The sequence below is a fragment of the Mus caroli genome, unplaced genomic scaffold (assembly GCF_978045245.1).
Source record: "Mus caroli unplaced genomic scaffold, Mus_caroli_1 scaffold_1, whole genome shotgun sequence".
NCBI lineage: Eukaryota > Metazoa > Chordata > Mammalia > Rodentia > Muridae > Mus > Mus caroli.
The window spans coordinates 88,504,065-88,530,196 of NW_028227256.1; the positions used below are offsets into that span (position 1 = coordinate 88,504,065).

The 26,132-nt window shown below is 45.2% G+C and overlaps 1 protein-coding gene across 9 annotated transcripts in view; it reads right to left on the minus strand.

Annotated features, from left to right (window-relative positions):
• Window positions 1-26,132, minus strand: part of Hdac4 (histone deacetylase 4) — a 242,546-nt gene that overhangs the window by 100,631 nt on the left and 115,783 nt on the right. For all 9 annotated transcript variants that reach the window (XM_029480595.2, XM_029480601.2, XM_029480630.2 and 6 more), the window contains one exon: window positions 24,704-24,775. In XM_029480595.2, the coding sequence (XP_029336455.1) occupies window positions 24,704-24,775 (72 nt within the window). The remainder of the gene's footprint in view (window positions 1-24,703; window positions 24,776-26,132) is intronic.

Consider the following 26,132-nt stretch of genomic DNA (forward strand, 5'->3'; position numbering starts at 1 on the left):
CCAACCAACTGCAGCCAATAAAGTGTGCTCCTGGCGGGCAGCATGAACGTTCATCAGGGTGGCTTCTGCACTTACACTGTGCCAAGGGAGAGGCCACCGTGATTCTGATTTAAAGCAGAAGCCAAGTCAGTCTCAGGGCTTACAAAATTGATTCCAAATTAAAGTGTGAGAAACAATGTGGAGGAAAGGTAAGTTTTAAATGACCAACACAGGGCCAGAGAGATGGCTCAGTGTGAGTAAAGACACCTGCCACCATATCTGACAATTGGAGTTCAGTCCCTAGGATGCATACAGTAGAAATAGAGAACCAACTCTTGAAAGCTATCCTCTAACTTTTATACATGTATCATAGCATGCATCACCTACTTACCACCCAAACGCACATATGTATACACACAAAATTTTAAAAACACAATAAACAATAAAAGAACAAATTACCAACTTGATGAAGAAGCACCACTCCTACTGCAGGCTGGAGCAGTGTGTCAAGAATGGGCTCTGTGGGAGCTAGAAAGCTCTAAGTAAAGTGCAGGGCTGCTCACTATACAGCACCTGGCAACAGGTGGCTATGCAGACATTCACTGGGTTAGGGCCAGAGCCCTGTATGTCCTCCCTCCAGAAAGCCCCTCCACCCTGCTCTGGTTGCTGTACTTCATCTGCCTATACATAAGCACTGAATCCAAGGGAAGGAGGCAAGAACATTGCCTACTGGAAGGAACTCAAGTTTAGAAGGAAGTTCAAGGACAACACTGGTGGTATATGCCTGAACCAGACCCTGGCCATAAGGTGCTGAGGGTCAGCAGCTTAGGAACCTGACTTTGATCAGAGTCCTAAATGTGGCTATCCTGTATCCCTGCTTCTGGCTACGCCTTTAGTGTCTTCTACTCACAAATACAGGGTAGTCTTGAACCAAGAGTTCTCCTAAACCTTCTTCCTGGGTAAACTAACTGACAATACTGAGAACATAGACTTGAATAAGAAAGGTACCTTGTGCTTGTGGTCCCTGGCATTCCCGTTGCCACTCCCACCCAGCAAGTCCCAAAGCTGGCCTAGGTTACCAAATGACTAGAGCTCTGGCCCCAGGACTCTGCTTTGTCCATAGAGTAAGGCTGGGGAGAACTCTAACATCAGAACCCTGGTGTTCGGCCTCAAGATACAGCTCTCCTGCAGAGAGTCCATAGGACTCAGAAGGGAGGTGTGAGCCACCACACAGATCCTCTTGAGTCTACCCATCAACAGGTTCTGTCAGCACACTGACTTCTGATCTAGCCCTTTGGTCTCTACTGAATCTGCCAGAGCTAAACTGTCAAAGGGTAGGAGCAGACAGAGCCCAAGGAATAAGTAGGCCTTGGTGTAACAGCCTGCCTAGCCATAGGGCCACTAAGCAACCAAAAAGGCAATTGGATATTCATGTCCAACGAAAGCCCACTGTGGCCCATGAGTTAATCTCTCCTACCATACACAGTAGGATCAGCAAGGCTTCTGCCCTCCTCATCAGTGAGGCAAGGCTCTGGTTGTCTACAGGGATGTTTCTACTTTCCACACCTTGGCTCAAGCAAGGTACACTAGAAGCCTTTTATTTGAGCTTTGCTTGCTCCCTGGGCAGGGGCTCTCTCACACACAGGGATAAGGACTGGATTACTCTCCTTGCCTTGTCCTTTTTAATCTCTTATTACAAAATGAAACAAGATGGAAAAGTTATCAGGCCAGTTTTGTAGAATGATATTATTTCCATGTTTTCAGGGTAAGGAATTAAACCGAGCCATCTCCGTTTAGAAAGGGGAAGACTTCTGAAGGAACCTCAGGGTAAGCTCCTTCCTCAATCCTCAGGGGCACAGTAGGTAACAGCTGCTGCTACATGCTGGGGTTTTAACTGTTCCCCCATTTTGAGCTCACATATACGATCCTTAAACTTGCCACTCTCTTGGCTAAATGTCTCAAGCTATGATTTCCTGGGGTAAGTTACATCATCTTTCTCAGGTAGAGACACATAGGGTCCCTGGTGGGCTTAGTCTGTGGCCACTTTATTTTAGAATATGAGTTGATTAGGGGTGATAATTAGCCTATAATCAATCACACAACTTTAAATTCTTAAGTGTCTAGTTAAACAGTGATAATTTGGCTTAAATAAAAACTCATGAAGAATTAATGAAACCATGGCACGGCCTCACAGCTTGCAAGCTGTCTTTTTCTGTTTGTTACCTCACTTGGCCCTGGGAGAGGAGGCAGGTGTGACTCCTATAATTTTGCTGACATGACTTATGATCTACATATTAACAAGGCTGTATCAAAGATGCTGGCCACAAGAGCATGCCATCTGCCCATCTCTAATTTTCACAGGAGGGAACCATTAGGAATGCCTAGCAGCTCTTTCAATATCAAGTATACAACCTTTAAAAGGATCATCTGAGTTAACTTCAAGAACATGACAGGCCAATCATTCCTGCCAATGAACCCATATACTGGTCACAGGGATAGTTGAAGTGGAAACTTAAGGGTTCACTGGAGAGTCAGTTGTGTTGGATGGTGTTTTGCTGGGCAAATACATGGAGTGTTTTCCTGAAGTGGACACAGGTGAAAGACTAAGGCAGACTCATGAAAGAACATTTCACTGAAGCAGACACTGGAGAGGATGTTCTGCTAAAGCAAGTACTCTAAAGCACACATGATGAAGATTCTTTTTTAACAACATGCATGTATTGGTCCATCTTACATTGCATAGTTGAGCTGCATTTGTCAGGACTCCATAGAGAGAATCACACCAAAAAAAAAAAAAAAAAAAAAAAAAAAACCTTCTGGTGGTGTACTGCAGTTTCTTGCCACTTCCAGGGATTCATAGTAATATCAGCTGAGACAGATGCACATGCTGAAGCAAGGCACAAGGTAGACATGTGATGTTTGGAGGGTATAATTAGTACTCGATGGAGTGATGGAGATAGACTGGGCTTGCTGGTATGGCTGTGCAATGCTTATGGGTCTCGTGTCTTCCTTTCTCTGAGAGAGGCACAGCCAAGAACTTCTCCTGGTGTTCCATCTAGTCACTCCTGCTGACTCAAGCCAAGGCTGAGGCCTGGCTGTGTCTGCTAGGTCCTGTTACCAGCGTTGCTACCTACCGAACTGGATTACTGGTGTATCTGTGAAGTGAGAGTGGATTTAGCTGCCGATGCCTGCTAACCTGTGAACTGAACTTCCAATTTCCAGACAACACAGACAGGAGTTGCTTTTTAAAGAGGTCCACTTCCCTACCCCCAATCTTTTCTTTTCCACTTTCTATGGTGAGTGGTGGGCTTCAAGGGAGGTTAAAGCATTTAAAAACCATCATTAAAAATATGATTTGAAAAAAATTAAACTTATAGATATTGGAGCTAGAGAAATGGCTCAGAGTTTAAATGCACTTGCTACTTAAGGACTAGAGTTCAGTTCACAGCACCCACGGTAAACAGCTCACAACTGCCCATAACTTCTAGCTTCAAGAAATCCAAATCTGATGCCTTCTTCTGGCCTCTACAGGCACAGCTGGGGGTACTGAATGCTTAGGGACTGGCAGGGCAGGATGTACAGAGGGCACCTGGGGGGTGGGATTGACAGCTCCAGTCATGGAAAGACTAAGCTGCTCAGCTGCTCCTCCTCAGTTATAGGGCAGAGATATAGCCAGCTGGAGCAGTTTCCATAGTAGCACTTCCCTGTTTCTGAGCTGGTCTTAGAGCCTGTTACAAGAAAACCACAATCAGGCTTGGTCCAAAGGATACTAAAGTGAGTGTTGTAACAACGGAAACTCTTTTCAGTCAGAGGCCAACTGTACAGCACTGAGTCTTCCCATTGCAAATCCGGCAGTATAGCTCCTGACCTCCAGGTCAAGCTGGCCAGTCCCCTACCAAGGAAAGTAAAAGGGTCATTGGGGTCTCTGAACAAGAGCCAACATGTGTGACTGATGGGGCACACTTTGTAAAAGAACAGCAGGGGGCACTCTGAAGGTGCTTGCCATGCACTGAACAGAGCTTTATCTTAACAAACTAAAGCTGATGACAGGGGGAGGCAGAGCTATTACTTGAGTTGAGTTCTGTCTGTTGCATCTTCATTCCGTATGCTCAATTTACTAATGTTTTCATGCCTAAGGCATTCTTTTAAAAGCTTTAAAATAAGCTGTAACCTTGGGTACTGTAAGGTACCCAAAACTTGTGAGCCGGACTGAAAAGTGAGTGGAGTGTCACCATGTATGGTGAACAAGCCTAAGACTGCTGCCCACTCTTCCCTCAGGCAGTGCCCATGCTTCCAGTCTCCACTTCCTAACTTCTAGGAGCCCAACAGCTGAAGAAGAAGCCAAGGACAGGGTTTGTTCTGGGCTCTGTGTGGACTACAGGTCTCCAGAGGGTACCTACACTGGAGGATTGAAAAAAAGAGGCATCACTCCCAGAGCCCGAGCACCACAGAGCAAATAAGACCCATGTGACAGTTCACTGAGACCCCTCTTCAAGTCTACAGTGGGCCTGGGCTCAACTGTTCTACATGAAAGCAGAGGGCAGTGCTAGGTCCCAGCACTGGTCCCTCAATAAAGTCTGCCTGCCAGTGAGCTCCAAGAAGCACTTCCTTGCCACAATAAGTGTTGGGAAGGACGGAAAGCCTGCCTTGGCCTTTATCCTGAAGTACCAATCAGAAGTCCACTCTTGGCTACAGAAGGCGGAAGACAGCAGAAGACCAAAGGCCCTCTGTTACCTGTGACTCACATCCATACCTTGTCACTGCTGTTGCTTCCTCTCAAGTAAGGCCACCTTGGCAGACACAAAATGAGGCCTGGAACCCACACAGTCAAGGAGACTTGGTTATGGGCTCCTGGGAACATGGCCTGCTCATTCCCACAGTCATCTTCAGGAGTCTGGCTGTAGCCCTGCTCAAGTGCCAGCTGCAGAGATTGAGGCCATGGTCCCCATTCACTCATGAGAGCATGGCATTGGCAGTTGTGACAAGAATGACTTGTGCTATTTCTGTATCAAAATCACTGGAAATGCCACAAGTTCCCAACAGAAGCTGTTGGTGCTTTTGACCTAGGGCTCCAGGAGAAGAAAACGAAATCCTCTCTTCTTAAAGAATACAGCATCAGAACAATAACGCCTGTATGCTCAGGAATATTCTATGGAGGGGCTGAAAACTCCTCCATAGGCTGTGCTTTGAAAAGCTTATCAATACAATTGGGCTGATGACGTCAGTGAGGACACAAAGCCCACATTCAGTGCTCAGAGGAGAAAGACGGGTCTGCTGGGAGCAAGCCCTCCTACAGGAAAGGCCTCCAGCTCTCCCTCCCAGATCCTGATTTCCATTACGTGGGTCACTCTTCTTTCCCTGACACCATTTCATGCCATCACACAGACACAGAATGAAAGCAGCACTGTTCAGGAAACACACCAGAGTTGAGGGTCGCCTCAGTAAAGAATAACTCATTCAGCTCCAGGGAAAAATAATAGATATTTCAACTATGTAACCATAGCTTCCTCTCACTGACATTTGCCTGAATGGGGGTAGGGGAAGAGCAAGAGTGGGAGGAAGGAGGATGAGGGCACTGGCCATGCAGAACTTGATTCTTGCTACACAGCATGTTAGCCACAACCAAGGGCATAGTCACCAAGTAAAAGGCAAGAAGGAACATTGGTACTTAACAGAGTCCCAGATTCTCTCTCTCTCACTGAGCCCCTGGGAACCCCACACACCTTCTCAGGGGAAACACATCTGGACCTGGACCTGACTTTCTCTTGCTTCTTTGTGGCATGGGCAATCGAGAAGGTGAATTCTCTCACTGGTCAGAATAAATGCAGTGGGCATGAGTGAGGTACAATAGCAGGTGACAGGCTAAGGTGGAAAGGTCTTTGGAGTCCAAACTTCTGGGACAAATAACCATTGCCTATCTGGGGCAAGCATATGAGTAATGCCAAGAAACAAGGACTACCCAGCACAGACTTTCTACAATCCAGAAAGCAAGCTGCTCAGTATTATTGCTCTTCTACCTGTGCCACGGCCACTCTAGGACTCAGGTGCAGCTGAGCAGCCTCTGAAAAAGCAGTGTCCTCAGGCAACCAGGGTAGCAGGTCAAGAAGCAGGAGGGGTGATGTGGGTCAAAACATGTCTACCCAGGCTCACTATCAGGTTGACAAGAGAGCAGGCAGCTAGCCATAGAAATGCCTGTCTTAAAGGCCCACCTGCTACTATATGGCCAGTCAACACAGTCTCTTGCGTAACTTCTTACCCGAGTTTGCCGTCTCTAACTTCTCCTGGCCTAAGTCCCACAGAATTCTCCCATCACCTTTGTTATACTTCCTGTTCTAGTTTTCCTCTCATTCTGCAGGAGCCCAGGCCCAATCTGACTTAGAAAGGATGTCCAAGGGGCACACCTGCACCTGTGGCAGGTGAAGAGGCCTCTTCCCTTGGCACAGATCGAAAGCCACGCCATCAGTCAGAAAGGAGAAGGCACTCATGATCCATATCTTCTTGCTGTTGTGTCTGTCACTGAAAATGGTAAGTCATCAGATCTGGACCCTGTACCATGACTTCTTTTTCTCCTGATGTTCTGAGACCACCTACTTGGGCTCCCTAGCCTGTGCATAGACCTCACTGGCCCCTCAGTGTTAGTCCTGCACTACAGACAAGGGACACCTTAATAGGTATTTCAGGGTCATTCTGGATCAAGAAATGGACACCGCCTTTTCTTCTGGAACTCTGAATGTATGGCAATGGTCTCCTGAAATAATCTTTTAGCTTTCTATTCCATTTCCCTATCTTTCTCTTTTTTCTTATCCCCACTGAGATTTCCTAAAATGTATACCCTCACCTTTTGAAGTTTGTCATTACTCCTGCTATTTTGATAAACCACAGTCACATTCAAAGACCAACAGCTCCCGCACGTTTATGCTATCCAGATCCCTGGCCTCTGGGGTGAGGAGGAGCTCAGGCACGTCAAGGGTAGTGTTCTTTTCTTGCAGTCCCTGCTCCCAGCCAGGCCTGGGGCTACCTGTCCCAGGTGGAACAGAACTGAATGGATTCTCACACTAAAGGCATCAGTTAGGGAGTTGCCAGCTTGGTGCCTAAGGCCTCTGCTTCCAGGTCTCCTTCTCTCTCTTAGAGAGGTCTGTTGCTACTTGAGCCCTGCAGAATGAAGGCCGAGCCTTGGAGGCACCTGGCAGCTGTCAAGGAATACAGCAACCCAGGCCTCTGCTCTAGTCACACATACAAGTCCTCAGCTTGACTCTGTCTCCAGGCAGAAGACCTCAGGCCATAGTCTGTAGCAAACAAACCTTTAGTGGACACCTTTAGAAGGGAGACAGTCATGCAGCACTGCAGAGGGTGGGGTTCTTCTGCCTCTACACCAGCAGACTGCTTGCTTCCATTTCTTTTCTTGAAGGGAAGACACTCCGTGGTGTCACCTAGTCACTCAGTGTTCTGGAGAGGGCTCTGGCTTTGTTGGGTCTGCCAGGTAAGCAGAGGTTTCCAAACCCACTTTCCACCTTCCAAGATGTGGCCCACATGCCCCTCTCACTCTTGCTGGCTTACTACCCTTTGCTAGATGTTCATTTTTAAGTGTTTGGGGACGATTTCAAAAGCACACAAAGCAAGACCAGTGAGATGGCTTAGGAAATGTAAAGACCCAAGTTCTAGCCCCAGAGCCCTCCTGGTGGAAAGAGTAAACTGACTTGCACCCATAGGCATGTAGGCTAGCACACAAGCACACACACACACAGAGGCACTCACTCATGCACACACGCACGCTCATGTACACAGAATAACTAACTGGTTTTTCAAAGTACATAAAACAGAAAGAACTGTGCAATGGACTCTTCACCTGGTCCTGGTTCTTTTGAGTGTGCACCTATATATACCTCTTCCTTCACACCATTTTATCCATACACACCGGACAAATGTCTCTGGAAGATTCTTATAGAACAGTAAGATACTGTCAGCATATCCAAGTAAGTTAGTAAGAATTCCACGCTATCAAGTGACTAAAAAGTCACCCCACTTTTTAGTCTCAAGAATGGATTTTATATTGTTTGAATCAGGACCCAGTAAGGGCAGGCATTGCCAGCAAACTGTATCTCTCAGAGACACTGTAATGTGCCAGCACATGTGAAGGAGTTTCCCACCCCACCCCCGCTCCTCTCATGAACACATGCCAGCTACAGACACTGGCTACCTGCCCTGCAGCTCTACTCATGACGCTTGCCTGGATCAATGAACTCCTTGCCCTGGCTTTCTGCCAACTGGGATATGTTCTTAGGGCCTGGCAGATCTGGCTATGATTTTCCAGCAAGAGCCTGGGAAGCTAGGAGACTGGTGGGGGCATCCCAGGTAGGTGTTAGCAGCTAACCATGGCTGTTGCTAGTAGCAACACCCTTCTGGTTCCACAGTTGCTTCTTTTTGAGTGTTCACTGGGTTTTTCTGTAAAAGCTTGCTACCTTGTTACTCTGACTAGAGGGCTTTATAAGAAAGGGAGGACAGGAGGACAGGTGCTTGCCTTTTTTTTTTTTTTTTTTTTTTGCCAAGTTTTAAAATTAATGATCAGTCTTCTAGTGTAGGTGGTGTGTTTTACAATATCCTAATGACGTGAGTCTCTCTTAGCTACAGATCTCACAGATACTTAAATAGTCCTGTCCTCAGTCACAGGGAGACTTGGGGCTGGCCCAAGTTCTGAAATCCAAAGGTTTCAGAATAGCTCTATTCTGATGGGACATAATGACCTGTTCTGGCTCTTAGAATTGTCTTGACCCTCATGTAGGTCAATGTTTAGCAATCAGACTTTGGCTATTGGGATGAGTCTATTATGGGATGGACTTTTGGCATAGTGTTTTACTGTCCTTCTTGTACATTTCTAAAGTGAATGAAATAGCACACATGTGTTTCAACCTCTATCTTGCCTTGGCACTTGAGAGCACCAAACTTATTCAGACCGTCACTCACAAGTACTGAAGAGCCCTGTCTAACTCTACTCAGCATTCTGATTTATCTGCAACATCCCTTCCCAAAGATGTCTGAAATGTGATTACAATTACTTAATGTGCACGTAAGCATGCAGGTGCAATTGTATGAAGGACTTACAGTGGAAAAGTCAAAAGCACTTTATAGAGCAAACATCTAAGAATGTTTTGCATCTAAGAATGCATGCACAACACAGTGGCATGGCCTGAGCCTCAAAGGCAGGAAAGTCTTCTATACCAGCTTTCTCTGCCTCACTGCAATGCTCGTAGGAAATGGCCAAGAACTTTGCTAGCAATTCATCAGGATAGAAATCATGCTTGAGAAAGAAGCTAGCGATGGTATAAACAGAAGATGCACTGTGGTATTTACTCTTCAGTAACCAAACTGTAAAGAAAGGTATTGTGGGTGCATCTATGGGAAAGCTGTCTGATTGGCACTGGGCAGGAGAGATGCATGCCATACACAGCCTATGTTATATGTATTCTCTGAGTTGAGTTTTCCATGCATGGTTCTGGAAGAGGCAACATACATTTCTAGGTACTGATTAACCCCATGTTTTTCTTCTAGACGGGAAGGTATGCGATTGTATCCAGTCCTATGAGAGGCACTGCTCTACGTTGGAAGCCAGAAATCTGCACATGCAACTCCTTTCTTTGGTCCATATCATGGAATCTTGGTCCATACCATGCCCTACCTGTAGGCTGGTCTGCTGGATATATTAACTTGTTTCATGTACATAGGATTCCATAGTCAGTGCAACTGCACCCTATCAGACAAGTGGGAAATGTTAAAGCAGGGTGTCTAAGTAAGGTGCTCATCATAGCTAGTGATCGCCAAACTCAGAAAAGTCCTGCTATACACAACTGGCATCAAGAATTTTGAGGAAGATGCACAGCCCAGGGATATCCAGAACTCACAGCTCAGCCAGGGCAGCAGTTCTCAGGGTAGGCAGGGTCAGGAACCAAGCTAGGGCCCAGGTCTATTTCACTGCAGCCAGTTCGTCTCTGGGAACCCACATTACACTGACAGAATCTGGGTAACCTGCAGCTTCTGATAAAAATCTGTCCCATTCCATCTCACCCCATGTACACACGCACACGTGCGCACATACACACAGATACATACTTGAACAAACATGCACACACATAAATAAACAGAGACACAGACACACATAGATACACACATATATACACAGATGCATACACATGTGTATACACACACACACACACAAATAAATTCATTCTTGGAAGATACTGAGCAAAGTAGGAACTTTTTATCTGACAGTAAGAATACAGATTCCTAAGTTAGATCTATATTAAGAAATTAAACAATTTTGGAATGTTGCAGGATGTTTGATCACACTGTGAACCTCTAGAATCTGTTGTTTACTGGAAAAACCTGTTTCTAGTTGTTGTGTGGCTTAGCCTTAGCACACACCTCTAATCCCTCTGGTTAGAATGCAGACACACCTTAATACACCCTTAAATCCCAAACAATGAAGGTACAGTTAGTTTGTAGAAGAAAGCATACATGTTGAAATTGATGTCTAATTGAGTAACAGACAAAGTGATGAATCAGAGAAAGATTTGACAGGATAGGCTGTGCCAACTCTCACGAGAAGAGAGAGGAAAGGGAAGCTACTTGAGGGGCAGTGCAGAAAGAGGAGGCAGTTTTACAGGGACAATTGTACAGAGACAGGCTGCAGAGAGAGAACAAGCTAGACACAGAAGACAGAATGAGCTAAAGAATGAGAAGCCAGCCGGGCGTGGTGGCGCACGCCTTTAATCCCAGCACTCCGGAGGTAGAGGCAGGTGGATTTCTGAGTTCGAGGCCAGCCTGGTCTACAAAGTGAGTTCCAGGACAGCCAGGGCTACACAGAGAAACCCTGTCTCGAAAAACCAAAAAAAAAAAAAAAAAAAAAAAGAGAGAGAGAAGCCAGAAGATTAGAACAGACTGCCAAAGTTAGTATTAGACTAAGCAGAGCAATTCTGGAAAAACCAAGAGAAGCCAGCTTGAATCTGAGTGGAGAGGAGTTTTGAGCCAGAACAGCTGCACTGACCAGCCAACAAGAGCTCAAAAAGAACTATAAAGCAAGGGTGAGCTTATTCAGCAGTGAGTCTCAGAGGCTAAAAAACATTCTAGGCCTAGATAAGACTATACAGAAGCTAGAAGCTCCCAGGACTAGGCTTAGGAAAGACTCTGAAATGACAATTATTACAGAAGAATAAAAGTTATGTTTATATCAGAACAAATGCAAAACAAAATAAATTCATGAATGAAGAGAGAAACACTCATTGCATGCTCACAGATCAAGTTAAAAAACAAAAACAATGGATTCTTTGAAATGACTAAGCAGCAGACAAATTTCAGATAGTAAGGATTCAGAAAATAAAGAAAAGTCACAAATTAAAAGGTAAGAGACAAGCAGAACCACAAGAGACATGTGGTAATGTGTGAGCATGCCACATGCTGGGGCCCAGGCTTCATCTCAGGCACTGCATGTTTTTATTTGCATATATTTAAATATGTAAATACATACATACATACAAAAATATTATAGACTAAAAGAAAAAGCCAGCTACTTCAGATGTGACAGTGATTTAAAACAATATACTTCATAGTCTATGTCAAATAGACACACTTCTAAAAACATAACTTTCTAAGTTGGTAAGACAGAAAACTGGTCAAATTAATTCTACACTATCATTATAATCTGAAACAATATTTCAAAACCTCACCACAAAAATCATTTCCAAGGGCTTCCTGGCAAAGTACCAACCAAGTGGTCATTCATTTTAAACAACATTCTTCAAAGAAATACAAAGTGTGAGCTCTAATTCACCCTAGCAGGAGTAGAAAACCCCATTACAGAACTAGACAAAGACACTGTGAAAACAACAGAAAGATCATGGTCTCCACCACAAAATTCTCAAATGACATTAGTCAGCTTTCCCCAGTCATCTATACAGAGATAATGGACTCACTCACGAGAGCTAAAACAAACAGCAGTTCACACTGAGGACACTGAAATGAAGCCGCCACTCTGTAACTATGAGCACAAGACAAAGCTAGAAAAAAACATCTTCCATAAAACCCTAGCAAGCAGAGATTTTGGGCTGAGGAAAGCAGTAGACATACTCCCAGGAAGCTGACAGGTTCCACTGGAGGTCCTTGTGAGAAAGACAACAAACAGACTTACTGAGGATACCAGCACAGACAGTTATTTCTGTGAATAGGGACACAACTGTCTCTACTCTACCAACCACAATGAATCCTGCATGTACCAAAACTCAAGTGAAAAAGAAACTAAAGACTTTCACACAATGTTATTGAAAACATCCTCATATTTCTGGAATGCACTCACAATGTAGAATGAGCTCTTTACCATGAAATGTTAAGCCAGTACACTGGACCTGATGAGCAGGCCAGCCCCAGAAGGCTCCTGACACACGCCAAGCCTTAGTTAGAATTTCTATAGCTGTGATAAAACATCATGACCAAAATCAACTTATGAAGGAAAAAAATTATTTCTTCATCATATAGCTTATAGTCTATTATCCAGAAGTTAAGGCAGATACTGAAGTAGAGGCTATGGAGGGGTGCTGCTTATTGTCTTGCTCCTTTTGGCTTGCTCAGCCTGCTTTCTTATAGAACTCAGGACCACCTCCTGCTCAGGGCTGGCACCACCCACAATGAACTGGGTGCTAGCTACTAATTAAGAAAATGCACGACAGATCTACTTACAGACCAATTCACAGGCATTTTCTCAACTCAGTCCCTTTTTCCAAATAACTCAACAGTATCAAATTGACAATAAACTAAGCAGCAAAGAACTGCCCTCAGCACAGAATTCTGTAAGGTAGTATGACCAAGAGGTCAGAGGGAAGACCTGCAAATGAAAGGAGGAGCAACAGGCCTAGCCACTATCAGAGTAGTCTGGTGGTTGCAGATTTGTGCATCAGTCCATGCCCATCCAGTTTTACACCTATACCTCTGATGACCCCAAGTGCTGCAGAAGCACTGAGCTATGGAATGGGATGGAGAGCCTTCTGGAAAGCAGTTGTTCTCTCCTTTAGAACTCAGTTTGGGATCTAGGACCAAATGCTGTGCTAGGCAGTGGCCTCAAGGGTTTATATAGTGAAAGCTTGGTCCCCAAAGTGACAGTGGGGGTGGAGGACTGTTTAAGGAATGGGAAAGAGTGGGGTCAGTCCTGTAGGTTAACGTCATCTAGCACTATCTCCTGAAATCTTCCAGCTTTATTTAAACACACTTTCTCACAGAAAATACATTCATATTTGGTTTTTAAACTGGATTATGTCAATTGATTCTTTTACAGCCTTGTTGTATAACCTGCTTACAATAAAATCCACATGTGTTAGATGTGTAGTTTACTAATTTTTGGTATACATACATATATATATATATATATATATATATATATATATATATACACACACACACACATTTCATTTTAAAACAACCTATTTGAGATTAATTTGAGTAAATCTTCCAAAAAATATGAATAAGCATATTTTCCCTATATCCTAATTTTGTATAAACACAGAACTCTATCACAGTCAAAATTACTTATCAATAAACCCAGAACTCTGTCTTTCACAGTAAAAATCACCAAGCAATTCAACTCCCCTATAGTCTCCTTGCCAGGCTTAGTAAGCAAAGAAATGGTGTGCACAGCACTAAGGAAAGAGAAATGCCAACAAATCTGCACTGGAGTGCCATACTCTTCTGTCCCTATCTTACCTCTCAGTGTGCTGAACTGCCAGCTGGAGTCCCTCAGCAGCTCCAATCTGCTGAGTTCTCTGAAGCAAAGACTTTAGTTACTCAGCAGCTAACACTGCAAACACAGGATTGAATTCTCAGCAGGAGGCTGCAGTGTAGTTTAGTGCTACAGGCTCTCCCAGCAGCAGCGAAGCCCAGAGGTTGCTCCCCAGAACCACAAATTTTAAATCATCATCATTAAATTAAAAAAAATAAAACAAAGCGTCCCAGGCAGGGATTCATTCTTCTGCCTCTGCTTACACAGATCCATTAGACAAGTGTGAGTCCTAGGATACTATCCCCAGACCCTGCATCTTCAGATCCCTTCAGGGACTTTCTATAAAACTTGAGGAGCAATAAAGTTAAAATAAGCACAGACAATGCTGGCCCTCCTCAGCCTGGCCCTTCAGTATGCAGACTTCTCAGAGACTCTAGAGCAAGCAAGAGGCCAGTGGGGCATGTAAGGCTGCTTGATCCACAGAGTCTCCAATCTGCAGCTCCAGCCATTGTTCCTAAAAAGGAGTGGTTACAGCTGATTGAAAACAGGCATCCTTTGAAACTATAAGAAGATTCTAGGAGTCCCAGCAACTCAAGACTTAAACTGAGGTAGCAAGTTCAAAGGGCCTTTGTTCTCCTAGCCTTCTGGAGAGGGGAGGAGGGCTTTTGCTCTCCACACATAAAAAACTGCTTTGGGTAAAGGACTCAGTGGTGGCACTAATCCTACCTGTCCCTAAACTTCATTCTGAGGACAATAGGAAAATGTATCCTGTAAAGGCAGCCACAGGATTCTGAAAGCTAGTAGTAAGCAGATGGCCAGCTCGAGGGCTAGCTGCAAGGGTGCTAGGATGACTAGCTACCCTCAGCTCTGCATGGCCTCCTCCTGTTCCTCTAAATGGAAAGTACTGTTCTGTCCCTTGAGCTTCCAGGCTTGGTGCTGCACGGATGATGACATGAATCAGGGCACTGAGGCCTGGCACAACAGATGCCAGAGCTTTGAACTGGATCTGAGTCTAGGGAAGGAGTGGAAAGGATCCTCTCTTGGTGGAGAGACACGGCCCCACCCATTATTTCTACCATGTGAGGGCGCTGGTCATTATGATTTGCCCCACTTGCTAGTGTTTAAGATAGTGGTCTCAGGATCACATTTGAGAAAAAACTCAAGTTTGAAAACAGAAGCAGCTCTAAGAAAAAAGTGTTTCCTGGATCCTTTGGGTCTTCTAGTCTGCAGTCCAAATACTGTCTCCACGTGTACCATTTGCTATTCCTCCAGCAACCCTATGTACTTACAGGCTGAAGATGTGGCTAAAGGGTCTACGTCACTCTGTGGATTCTCAGAAGCCAGGCATATGATGTTGGCAGAGAAACAGAGGAGAGAACAGAAGAAAGGGGTAGAAGGCTGGTATCCAACCAAGTCCAGAATACTCATCTCTAGGTGTATAACAACAAGCCACAGACCCACCCATAAGTGTTATGTGAAAGCTTTGCAAAGATGTAGCAGGTGCAAATGCATGAGCTTAGAGGAGACACCAGAGGATACAGAGGGCAAGAGAGCATGAATGCATAGACAGAAACAGCACTGACAGATAAGAACTTGCCCTTACCCTATTGTTGGAACAACATGATGTACTAACCAGAACCCCGGAGCTCCTGTCTCTAGCTGCATATGTATTGAAAGATGACCTAGTCGGCCATCAATGGAAAGAGAGGCCCATTGGACTTGCAAACTTTATATGCCTCAATATAGGGGAATGCCAGGGCCAAAAGAATGGGAATGGGTGGGTAGGGAAGTGGGGGGTGCTATGGGGGACTTTTGGGATAGCTTTGGAAATGTAATTGAGGAAAATATGTAATAAAAATATTAAAAATTAAAAAAAAAAAAAGAACTTGCCCTTGACTTGAGATAAGCAGGTACACAAAGGACTAGTGCCTTGGATTCAACAGCAGAGTTACTACAGTGGTCACATGCTTCCAATTCTATGCAGATTATTCATGCCTTCCCCAAGCCTCCATGAAGCACTGACAAAAATGAATTTCAAGGAGAAGCCAGTAAACTTCCAAACATAGACACAGCTTGATTTGTCCTCTCCAAACTCATGCTGGTGTTAGTTTCGTGTGTGTGTGTGTGTGTGTGTGTGTGTGTGTGTGTGTGTGTGTGTGTTGGGGGTCAGGGAGCAGCCCAGCTTTGCATAGGCCCTCTGAGCCCCTCTTGTGAGGTTGGACTAACCAACTTGAAAGAAGGTGCTGTACCTCTCCATACTGCTTTCACCCTTGTGTATTCCTATGGATGAAGGGAAAGAACCCCAGCCAGAGGCTAACACCATGCTCTTGGACTTTCCAGCCTCTGACCTCTAAAGCTAAAGTAAACTTCTCTCTTTTGTAAAGTACCCAGCTGTGATGGTTTGTACATGCTCAGCCCAAGAAGTAGAACTATTCGAAGGTGTGGCCCTGTTGGAGTAGGTGTGGCTTTGTTGGAGTAGGTGTGGGCTTTCATCCTAGCTGCCTTGAAGCCAGTATTCTGCTAGCAGCCTTCAGATGAAGATGAAGAACTCTCAGCTCCTCCTGTACCATGCCTGCCTAGATGCTGCCATGTTGATAATGGACTGCACCTCTGAACCAGTAAGCCAGCTCTAATTAAATGTTGTCCTTATCATGTTGCCTTGGTTATGATGTCTGTTCACAGCAATAAAGCCCTAACTAAGATACCAGCCTTAGATATTCTGTCATTACAACAACAAATCCTCACACAGACACAGGCATTACCGAGTGCACCCCACCAGCCTAAACATGCTGGACAAGAACCACAAGTAATGAGACAAACAGAAGCGACTATACAACCACCAGAACAAGAAAGCACAGCACTTACATTCTGAATATATGTGAACAGCTATAAAATAGTAAGTATAACACATCAAAAGTCTTATAAATTGTTTAAAGTTGAACACAGAAAATAATTTCCAGTCTTTTACATGTAATAGTAACAGTAATAATAAGAATAAATGAAGAGAACCTGGGGGGAGGGGTAAAACTAAGAGTGTTCATGAAGCACCACTAAGTTCTGGAGGCAGTATTAGGGAGAAAAGGAATGAAGCAAAGGGATCCCAAAGAAAAAGTTCTTAAGGAAGCCCCAGGAATTACGAGAGCCCCACAAACAAAACTACAGGTATCTGCTTGTTCCATGAAAGCAAGGGACAAAAAGAACAAAGAAACAGAAGGCAAGCACATGGGAGGGGTTGGTGGGAGGGGTTTTGGGGTTCTCTTGGCTGACCAGAAGCTTCAGGGAATGCCTGGTCATATCATTCTGTGTACCCCCTTCCAACTCCAATTTCATCTGCCTGCATGTTGACAACAGGCCACAGAAGCCCTTCAACCAGAAGAGCAGTCACTTCCACATCTGTCAGTATTCTCCTGCCGGCTAGAGTTGCCAGGGATGGAGAGTCATTTTGATAAGTGCATTTTTTTTCAAGATGGTTACCAAACAACAAACATAAATTTAGTCCTGACGATGCTGCAGACATCTAAGGAACAAAAATGTCTTTACAAATCATTTCCAAGAATTTCTGACAACACAGAAGACTTTACTGACAAGGATATCCTTTAGAACACAGTTCTCGTCTTCAGAGGCTATGCACAACTCTAGCTAGCTGTTTGAGGGGTTCCTAGCGACACACCAACCCAGGGCATGAGGGCCACCACACCTCACTGTACCTCTCTTGCATTCCTGACAGTGTGATTTTATTTGGAAGAGAGCAACTAGTGGGTCGGGAAACTAGAGCCTTGCACAGCTAGGCAATGCTTTGCATGTAAAAAGCCCGCTATGCTGGCTGTATCAACAAGGGGCCACCTGGAGATGACTAGCTATCTGGGCTGCTCTACTAAACATTGAAGTCAGGGTTAGACTTCCCCTGATGCGGATTTCAGAACTCTCCTGAAAGTTCCTTAGAAAACTCTTTTAATGTTCCTAATTCGTTCAGCATTCCCCAAGAAGAAAACTATCTTATAAAAGTAGAAGACTTGCAAGCACATATGGAGCAAGAACTGAAGATAAAGCCTGGTGCAGTGGGTGATAGCACCAGAGAAGCATACAAACACTTTCTGGAAACTATGTATCACCAGGACTTACCACCAAAACATAGTAAACTGCCCCAGACTTTCATTCGTGAGTGTCACTACCAAAGAAGCAGAACCTCCAGAAATGAGGAGGAGGCAGAATCACGCACTGGAGACTTTGCTGTGATGACATTATAAACAAGGTGTTACTGGGAGACATTCTAAGAATGAACAATTATACAGAAGCATCCAAACCAGCATTGTATTATTGACTACTGACTCACCCAATGGCCACAGCCATGCTCACAGGTGGAAAAGTCTTTAGAATTGTTAACAGCCAACTTAGTCCTTGCCAGTAAGTGTTAAAGTTGGTCTAGCGAGGGCCCTGGGGAAACGTCTTACCTGCAACACCACTGGACCTGCTTACAACAGCATATATCTCAAACTAACTTAGAAAGCAGTCTGATTACCCTAGACTCAATGGATAAAAAGGTATTATTGGAAAATTAAAAATAGCCCCAATGGTCTGGGAAGGGTACCAAATCTGCACTGTTTTTGCCATTCCAGTTACATAAGGTCAATATTACATAAGAACACAGAATTTCGGAATTTCCTTCTTAGCAACCTCCAAACACTTGGTTATACATTTCACCTACAGCTGGGCCACAGTAGGAACCACTATTACCCAACAGGAACAGCAGAAATATTTAAAAATAGATGCTTATTGCACGGGGTGGAAGGAAGAAATAAGAGCAAATTGAAAGCTGTATTGCTGGGGTTTGGGTCTCCTCCAGCTCCCTCCCCTCGAGGAAGCAAGAACATTCAGCCTGGGCTTTCTAGAAATCATTTGACCTCACCTGACTTCAGATGGCCAAAGGAATGCAGCATCCTTCAAGGGCTTCCTGGATCCCTGGGGATAGAAACAGTGCAAAAGGCAACTGGAAACCTGGTATGTGTTGGGCAGGCGTGGTGGTAGTTCACATGGTGGCATCTAGAAGAATCTCCTGGGAGCTTGTGAGTCAGCCACCTGACAAATGAGTGACCTTGGGGAAGTGACTTGGACTGCCAGTCTATTTCCTAACCTGTGCCTATTGAGGTACTTCCTGCAACTGACACAGCAGAACATACAAGGCACTTAACAGACAAGGTTGTTGTCACAAGATAACAGTTGTCATCATTTATTCTGAGCTGCCAGAGCTGAGCCTTAAACAAGTCCTCCTGAAACCTATGGAACCTGATGCCTCATATGTGGGCACTCAGTCTCTTTGGCTTCAGCCCATGGAGAATCGGTAAGAGAATGTTCTGCTACCTCTTGCAGATAGCTTCTATAGACTGGACTGGGAACAAAGGCTTTTTGGTGACCTTGAATGAAACCACATTTGTATCCAAGGTTCACCTCTGTGCCTTCTGAATCCACAACCCCACAAGGCAGGTCCCATCTACATTACCCAACATAGTTGATTAACATGACTCCACCATCCAAGTGCTTCATACTAATCCCACTCCAGCTTCCACTCTGCTGTCTCTCACAAGTGTAGAATCACCTGAGAATCGCACTGACTGCCAGATTTCTAGTCCCAATGATTTTCTTTACTCCCACTGTACCAATCGGCTGTGCCACTATCCCATCTAGTTTTTCACTGGTCTCTATTGGGTCTTCATGCCCAATGCCCCTGTCCCAGATGGGCTACCATCCCCCTTCACGGCACCAACCAGAACTTCCAGGAGTCTCTCTCCTGGACACAAAGGCTGACTGCCTAGGATAGGTAAGTGACTGGTGATAAGTGCCATCACAGGGCCAGCAACTTTTCTGCCCCACCTTCCCTGCCTGCTGGTACTAGGGTATCTGTCAAAGCCTAGCACCTCCCTGTCTCCCCCAAACCAGTTCCACACCATCCAACAATGCTGGAATCATGTTAGTTTCTCAAGAAAACTCTAACCACCTTCCCTGCCCCTGCCCTCTCTCCTACCTCTGACTGCTCTCTGCCTTGACTGTTTCTCTAGTCACAGCCTAGCACCACAGAAACAGGGATCTCTGTTTAAATCACACATGCACATATCCCAAAAGCTAAGGACAGAGCCTGGATGCAGTAACTCCTGCCTACAGGAAGGAGTAAGTGAAGAATGAGCTGGAGTCCTTCTGGACGCAACCTAGGGCTCACGTTCTCCACTGTCCTCTTATTCCCCATGGTACTTAAAACCTCTGACCGTTTCTTCCATTCTACACAAGTAACATACTCAAGTATCAAAAAGCAGACCATAAGACAAGCTGTCTCTAAAAATTCAAGGGTTCAGTAACTTCTAACATGCTGTGTATCTTAACAAAGGTCTACTGAAAAACTCATACTTTCAGATTTTAAAAACATCTAAGTATCATTTTTTAAAAGAACTATAAAAGACATCAAAATAACTCCCTTGTGAAACATGTTTACAAAATATTGATATTAATGTTTTATAAATTAAATATTACAAGTCATAACTTATCAAAAGCCATTTCATCCCTACCCAGAGGGGTATGACCTAAAACTCTTTCATCCAAACAGAAAAGATGAAAATAAATGAACAGAATGATCAACCCAAGAGAATAAGAACATCCAAATCAATGCAGGGGAGGTAGCCCAGGGATGAGAGAATGCACACAAGCACAGAGCAAGGAATCTATAGGAAAGGAACGGGCTCTTTGAAGGCAAAGTGGAGATCTCAGGGCCAGACTGACCTAGTGTCCCCATTAGCTCTCCTCTCAGTCAATAGACACAGCCCAGCAGGAAACACAGAGGGAGGGGTGTGGCCAGGGATGCTAGAGAAAGGGGGTTAAGACAGCTCCCTTTGTGAGATGGAGCTAGTATACCTCACACTCTTTACCAACCTGACAGGGCCGCCTGCTTCTGCTCTCTGTTCTGGCCAAACACTCAGCCCCTTGTCATGAGGCCTATCTATGATCTATGTGCTGGGGTTCTGGTTGCACATGGCAGCATGGGAGTCACTTAGGAACACCAGGACCTGAGTTGGGTCCAACCAGGTGTACAGGGTACAGCCCCAAAGTAATTCTTCCTTAAAGTTAACCAAGTGTTGGGAGTAGGAAAGATTACACAAGGCTAAAGCTACTGAACACTAACACCCATCCAGTCTAACTAAGGTGGCCAAGGCTGACAAAATCCTCTTGCATATCCTGGCTGACTCACCTGAAATACAAAACTCCTAAAACATACAATACAAATTGATAAGCACAGACTGAAAGTGCTTTGACCACAAATGATGTCACAGTGCAAGAAATTGCCTTTGCACACTAGTCCTGTCATAAATGACAATTGAACAAACCCTTCCTTCCTGCCCTGGCTGCCTGGAACTCTCAAATAGCCATGGAAAATGCAGCCTAGTTCTCCGTCCATTGTATGACACAACCCTGGAGGTTATTCCTGAGGCCACTACACATAAAAAAAATCTTTTTAAAATTAAGAAATGGACGGAGGAGGCAGGGAGAGCTCACAGATGTTATGAACAGCCTAGTAGTTTGTAAAGTGTTTACAGTGCAGGTTTGAGGATCTGAGATTCATCTCCATAAACCATGTAAAAAACTGGTCATGGTGGTGAATACATGTGATTCTGTTGTGAGGGAGAGGAGAAAAGGGGACAATGGGCTTACCAGCCTAGCTAGTTTAATCCCAGACCTCTAAGTTCTGTATCAGGAAGTGGGTGTATTGTGCACCCAAGTGGTCCCAGTTCCATGGATCCCAGTGTTCTGAGACTGCATGCATGTGATGGTTCTATGGAGTACTGATATGTGTAGATACTCATGTGTGTGCTATGTGTGTGAGTGTGGAGATGAAAGGCCATCCTGTTATGTTCTCTAGCCACCCTGAATGTCTGTTCAGCTCTAAACCCAAGAGCCACATACGTTTCCCTGCCTCATGCGACATCCTGTGGTGGACAAGGAGTATTTCTGGTCTGCAAGAGCAGCACAGAACTGAAGGAAGGAGTGAACCACCTTGGAAAGTCAGCAACCCCATATCCACTCAAAAGGGAAGGCTGCGTTCTCCCTCCCTGGACACTGGGGTGGTAAAGGAGTCCATGGGAAACAAGTGGACAGAACAGAAAGGGCAGGGCTTAGGCTGGGGGTGGGAGACGCTCAGACCACCAGGAGGGTGCACTCAAAGCTAGCAGCATTTCTAGTAAGTGATGGCAGTGAACACAGAGTGGTAGGTGGATTGTCTAAAGAGACACAAGACCCACACAAGCAAAATAAACCAACACAATGTTGGGCAAGCACCCTGTGTACAAGAAGTTAGATAGAACATGGGTGTTTCTTCAGATACTGACTGGCTCAAAAGCCAGAAGTAGCCATGGGAAACATGGTGTGGGTTCAGCTGCAAAGTGCTCTGAGGCACAAAAAACGGAAGCACCAGGACCGGGGACAAAGCAGAAGTGCTAATAGTCATCTGCTCAGAGTGAAGCCCACCTGGCTACCCTTACTCATGCCACTGGCAAAAGCCAGAGATTCCTTCCTACAGAGGAAGAAGCACAGAGAAGAAGCAAGGCTCAGTAGAGGCTGCAGGCTACCTGTGAGATGTGGGTCTTTTGCCCCAGGATGCTGGTTCCCAGCAGCCATCTCAGAGTGGACTACAGGAGTTAAACAAGATTGGGAGTCTAAGCTACTAACAGTGGCCAAGACCTTGAAGGGCCTGGCCAGCTTTTGGGTATCCATGTCTCCTATAATGGACAGACAGTGAACTCACCACATAGAATAGGACTGTCATCACTTAAGGCAGAGTCCAGACAGACAGACAGACAATGCCTGGGAAGAAAAGCTGAAAGCACCATGTCCCCAGAGAAAGGAAGGGGACAGAAAACAGGGACAGTAGGCAGCTGCATGACCAGAAAGGACCCTAAGAGTAACTCTCCCCTCATTCCAACATCAACAACAACATAATAGAGTGAACTAAGAGGTCAGTCGCTTGGAAAGCAGCTCTGCCTCACCTCACATCTCAGAGAGTCGCTTACTCTGTTAGGTGACAGGGCTGTGGTGAGGGCTGGCAGGCATCAGAGATACTGCCAGGCAATCTACTCCATACTGGGTAACCCACACCCCAGATCTTTCTGCTCGGCTGCTCCTGATATCCTCACCCTTGTTGATTCCATCTACCAAGAACCTCTCACGACTCCCTCATCCTTGCCTGTCCATTGATCTTCCTGTATCAGTGGCTTGCTCATTTGTGACAGTTCCTACTAGTCACACCTTTGCAAAGCCTCTGGGCTGGGCTGGAGAAACCCAGAGGCAAGGAGCAGGCCAACCAGAGGAAGAAGCCAGGATGCAACAGGGCAGGAGATGGTGTCCTGGGTGGGCTCAGGACAGGTCCTTTTCTGCTTCTGTCCACACTGAGACCAAAGCAGAATGAACGAGGGAAATGAATGGGACCTGAACGCACAGGGCCCCTGGAGACTGCCCAGGTGGTGGACAGCAAAAGCAAAGAGCAGCAGAGGAAGGACTACTCTGAACTGGCTCAGGGGAGGTCTGGGCCGGCTGCCTTTGGGGAATTCTTTGAAAGAATGTCTTACACTCCCAAGAAAAACTCCAATTTGAGCACTCCACCAAAGTAGCAGCTGGTGGCAAAGAAACAGTCAGGGCAGCTTCCAGCCCTAATAATTCTTGCTACAAAATAGCAAGGCTTGAGTGTCATCACCAGAACTTTCATGTGTTCATAAATGCAGGACAAGGAATGGTCTAGAAATGAAATGAGACTGGCAATGAGAGGGACTGCCTGAGCACTTTACCTACTCAAGTGAAAGGATGTCTGCTCAGATGAGACACACAGCTTGTCAGAAAATAGGTAAGGTCAGGAATACAGCACAACTAATAACCGCAAGGAGACACTTAAAACATTTCTGTTGTATAGTATAAAAATGCAACATTAAAGATATTTCACATCAATTTTCAAGGTTTTTTTAAGCTCAATCTTATTTGTTCTGTGAGGCTTCTACATAGGCGTAAAACCATGCTGCACACACTCTGCCCTTCAATACTGTAAAGATGTGTTAAACATGCCAGGAAATTAAGGGAGCATGGTACGGGGGTTGAGGAGGTGTGGTAACCCTTGCTGGATACACCATGCTGGAGCAGAGAAGGAAACCAAGGGTGACGGGCACGGCAAACACTGGTTCTTGAGCTGGCGCTTCATTGCAACATCCTACTCCATCTTCAGCTAGTCAATGTGATATTAAGAGATGACATTTATCACGGAACTACTAAAAAGCTGACACATATATTTGAGCTCAGTGAGAACTCTGCAGGAAAGCATTACCATCTGTGTCTGAGAAACAAGAAAACAAAACCCAGGTACTCAGCAAAGGAGCTCATACAGCGACAGCAGCAGACGGGAGGCAGGTCAGGCCAGTCCACAGCACTGCAAGCCACAACCCATCCTCACACTAGACTCTCAAAGAGCAGGGTGCGCTGTTCATTGCAGAAAGATGAACACAAAGCCTACTTCTTTGATTTTCTTAGAAACTATGTTTGTTTATCCTTTTTTTCCACAGTCCGTCAGGGCATGTAAGAAACTCTTATCTCATTCCACATTGGGCAAGAACTAGGAAACTATCTCCAAACGCCCAAACTATGGCAGTGTTAGACAAAATGACTTCAGCAAACTATACTTGAGGGAAAGTGAAAGTTAAAACTTCTCAAAACAGTCAGACTTTAAAAGCTGGACGTGTCCATGAAATATTTAGTCCCCTGCTCCTACTTCTGCTCAGTGTCCTAGGGTAGAGCCAATAGTGGGGAAAGGAGAGGTGGAGCTCAGGCACCAAAGACACCTGAAATGCCATTCGGCTCATGTCACACTGACTTCCACTTCTAAATGACCTGCGCCTCCTGTCATTCTCCCCCAATAAAGAAGAACTTCTCAGCACAAGTGTATTCACTTACCCGTGCTGGGCATGTGGTTCACACGGGCAGGATTCAGCAGCTCCACAGGCTGGTCTCGGCCAGAAAGTCCATCTGAGAAACAGAAGAGACACTGACTTCAGAAATGGTGAATTGAACAGTAAGTTTTCTGCAGGCAATGGTCCCCTCCTTTTAGAGGACAGTTTCAATTCCAGCACAGATTGTTTTTACTTGCCAGAAAAGATGAAAAGCTCTTTGTAGAGTAATCAAAACAGCCCCCAGTTAAGATATGGTGAACTGGGATTCCTGCCTGAAGGCATCTGGTGGAACTAGCATGGCTCACACTCACACTTGGTCCACACTGAGCTTATCAGAAGTGGGCTTTTCTGCATAGACCACGAGCATTAAGATCAAAAGTTCCCCTCTTCCAAGATAACAATGAAGGGTCTGGACTTTGACACAAACAAAGCAGCTGTGCCTGGCAGTCAGAAGCAAACAGGGTGCTGGGGTACTCCAAGCAGCCCTGGGGAATGCCTTGCCAGCACCATTGGACTTACAGATTACATAATCATTTCTTTGAAATTCACTTTTAGATCATATTCAGGAAACAATCGGCTGTTCTGACTTAGACAAGAATGAGACTAGAATCCACCAACCACCAACACCTGGCACTGGATGGATAAAAAGACTTCCTGGTACCTCTGTGTTTGCCAAACATGAAGGAAAGAAGACCCACAAACCCTCACAGAAGCAGTCCTTTCCTTTAAAAGCACCATGTGAAAGGTGGTACTAAGTTCTGCAGTGACATGCATTCCACTGCAGACCTGCATCAGGAGCACCCATGCATCATGCACAGTAACTTCACAGGGAGGGCATGGAGCTCCCATGGACAGAATTTCAAAGCAGAACACAAGGAGGTAACAGATAAGGCCAGGCCACACAATGGCCAATTTGGAGTCAATCTCTGTGAGGAATTTCAACTCTGAAGACAGAAGCCTCAAGCCAGGAATCCCCAAACATACGCTTCCAAAGGAGAGAAACAGCAACATGCAGACAGCTCTCTGAATCACACAGGAGACAGAGGGGGACTGCTTCTCAGTCTTGTTCAGAACCAAACAAGGGTGTCAGACAGCTCCCTTCCCTCCAGTAACAACCCTCATCCTAGTTCTAGCTCCCTTAGCTTTCATAGTGGTCAGAAGAAGCACACTGAACCATGTGGAGTACTGTGGCTTCAGAAGGAAGACAGAGAGGTCACTGCCAAACCTTATAGTCACAAATAATCACCCTACCACTTAGAGACTGAAGGCCTTCTCAGGAGCACTGCCACCTGAGACACCCACCCGACCACAGGTTGTAAACAATAGTCTCCTCGAACTTTATGTCTACACAAAAGAGAAATCTCAAGGGGCAGAAAATACTTCCTAAGCCTTTTCTTTCTGCAAAGAAATAAGTATTCATTGTAGAAAGCAGT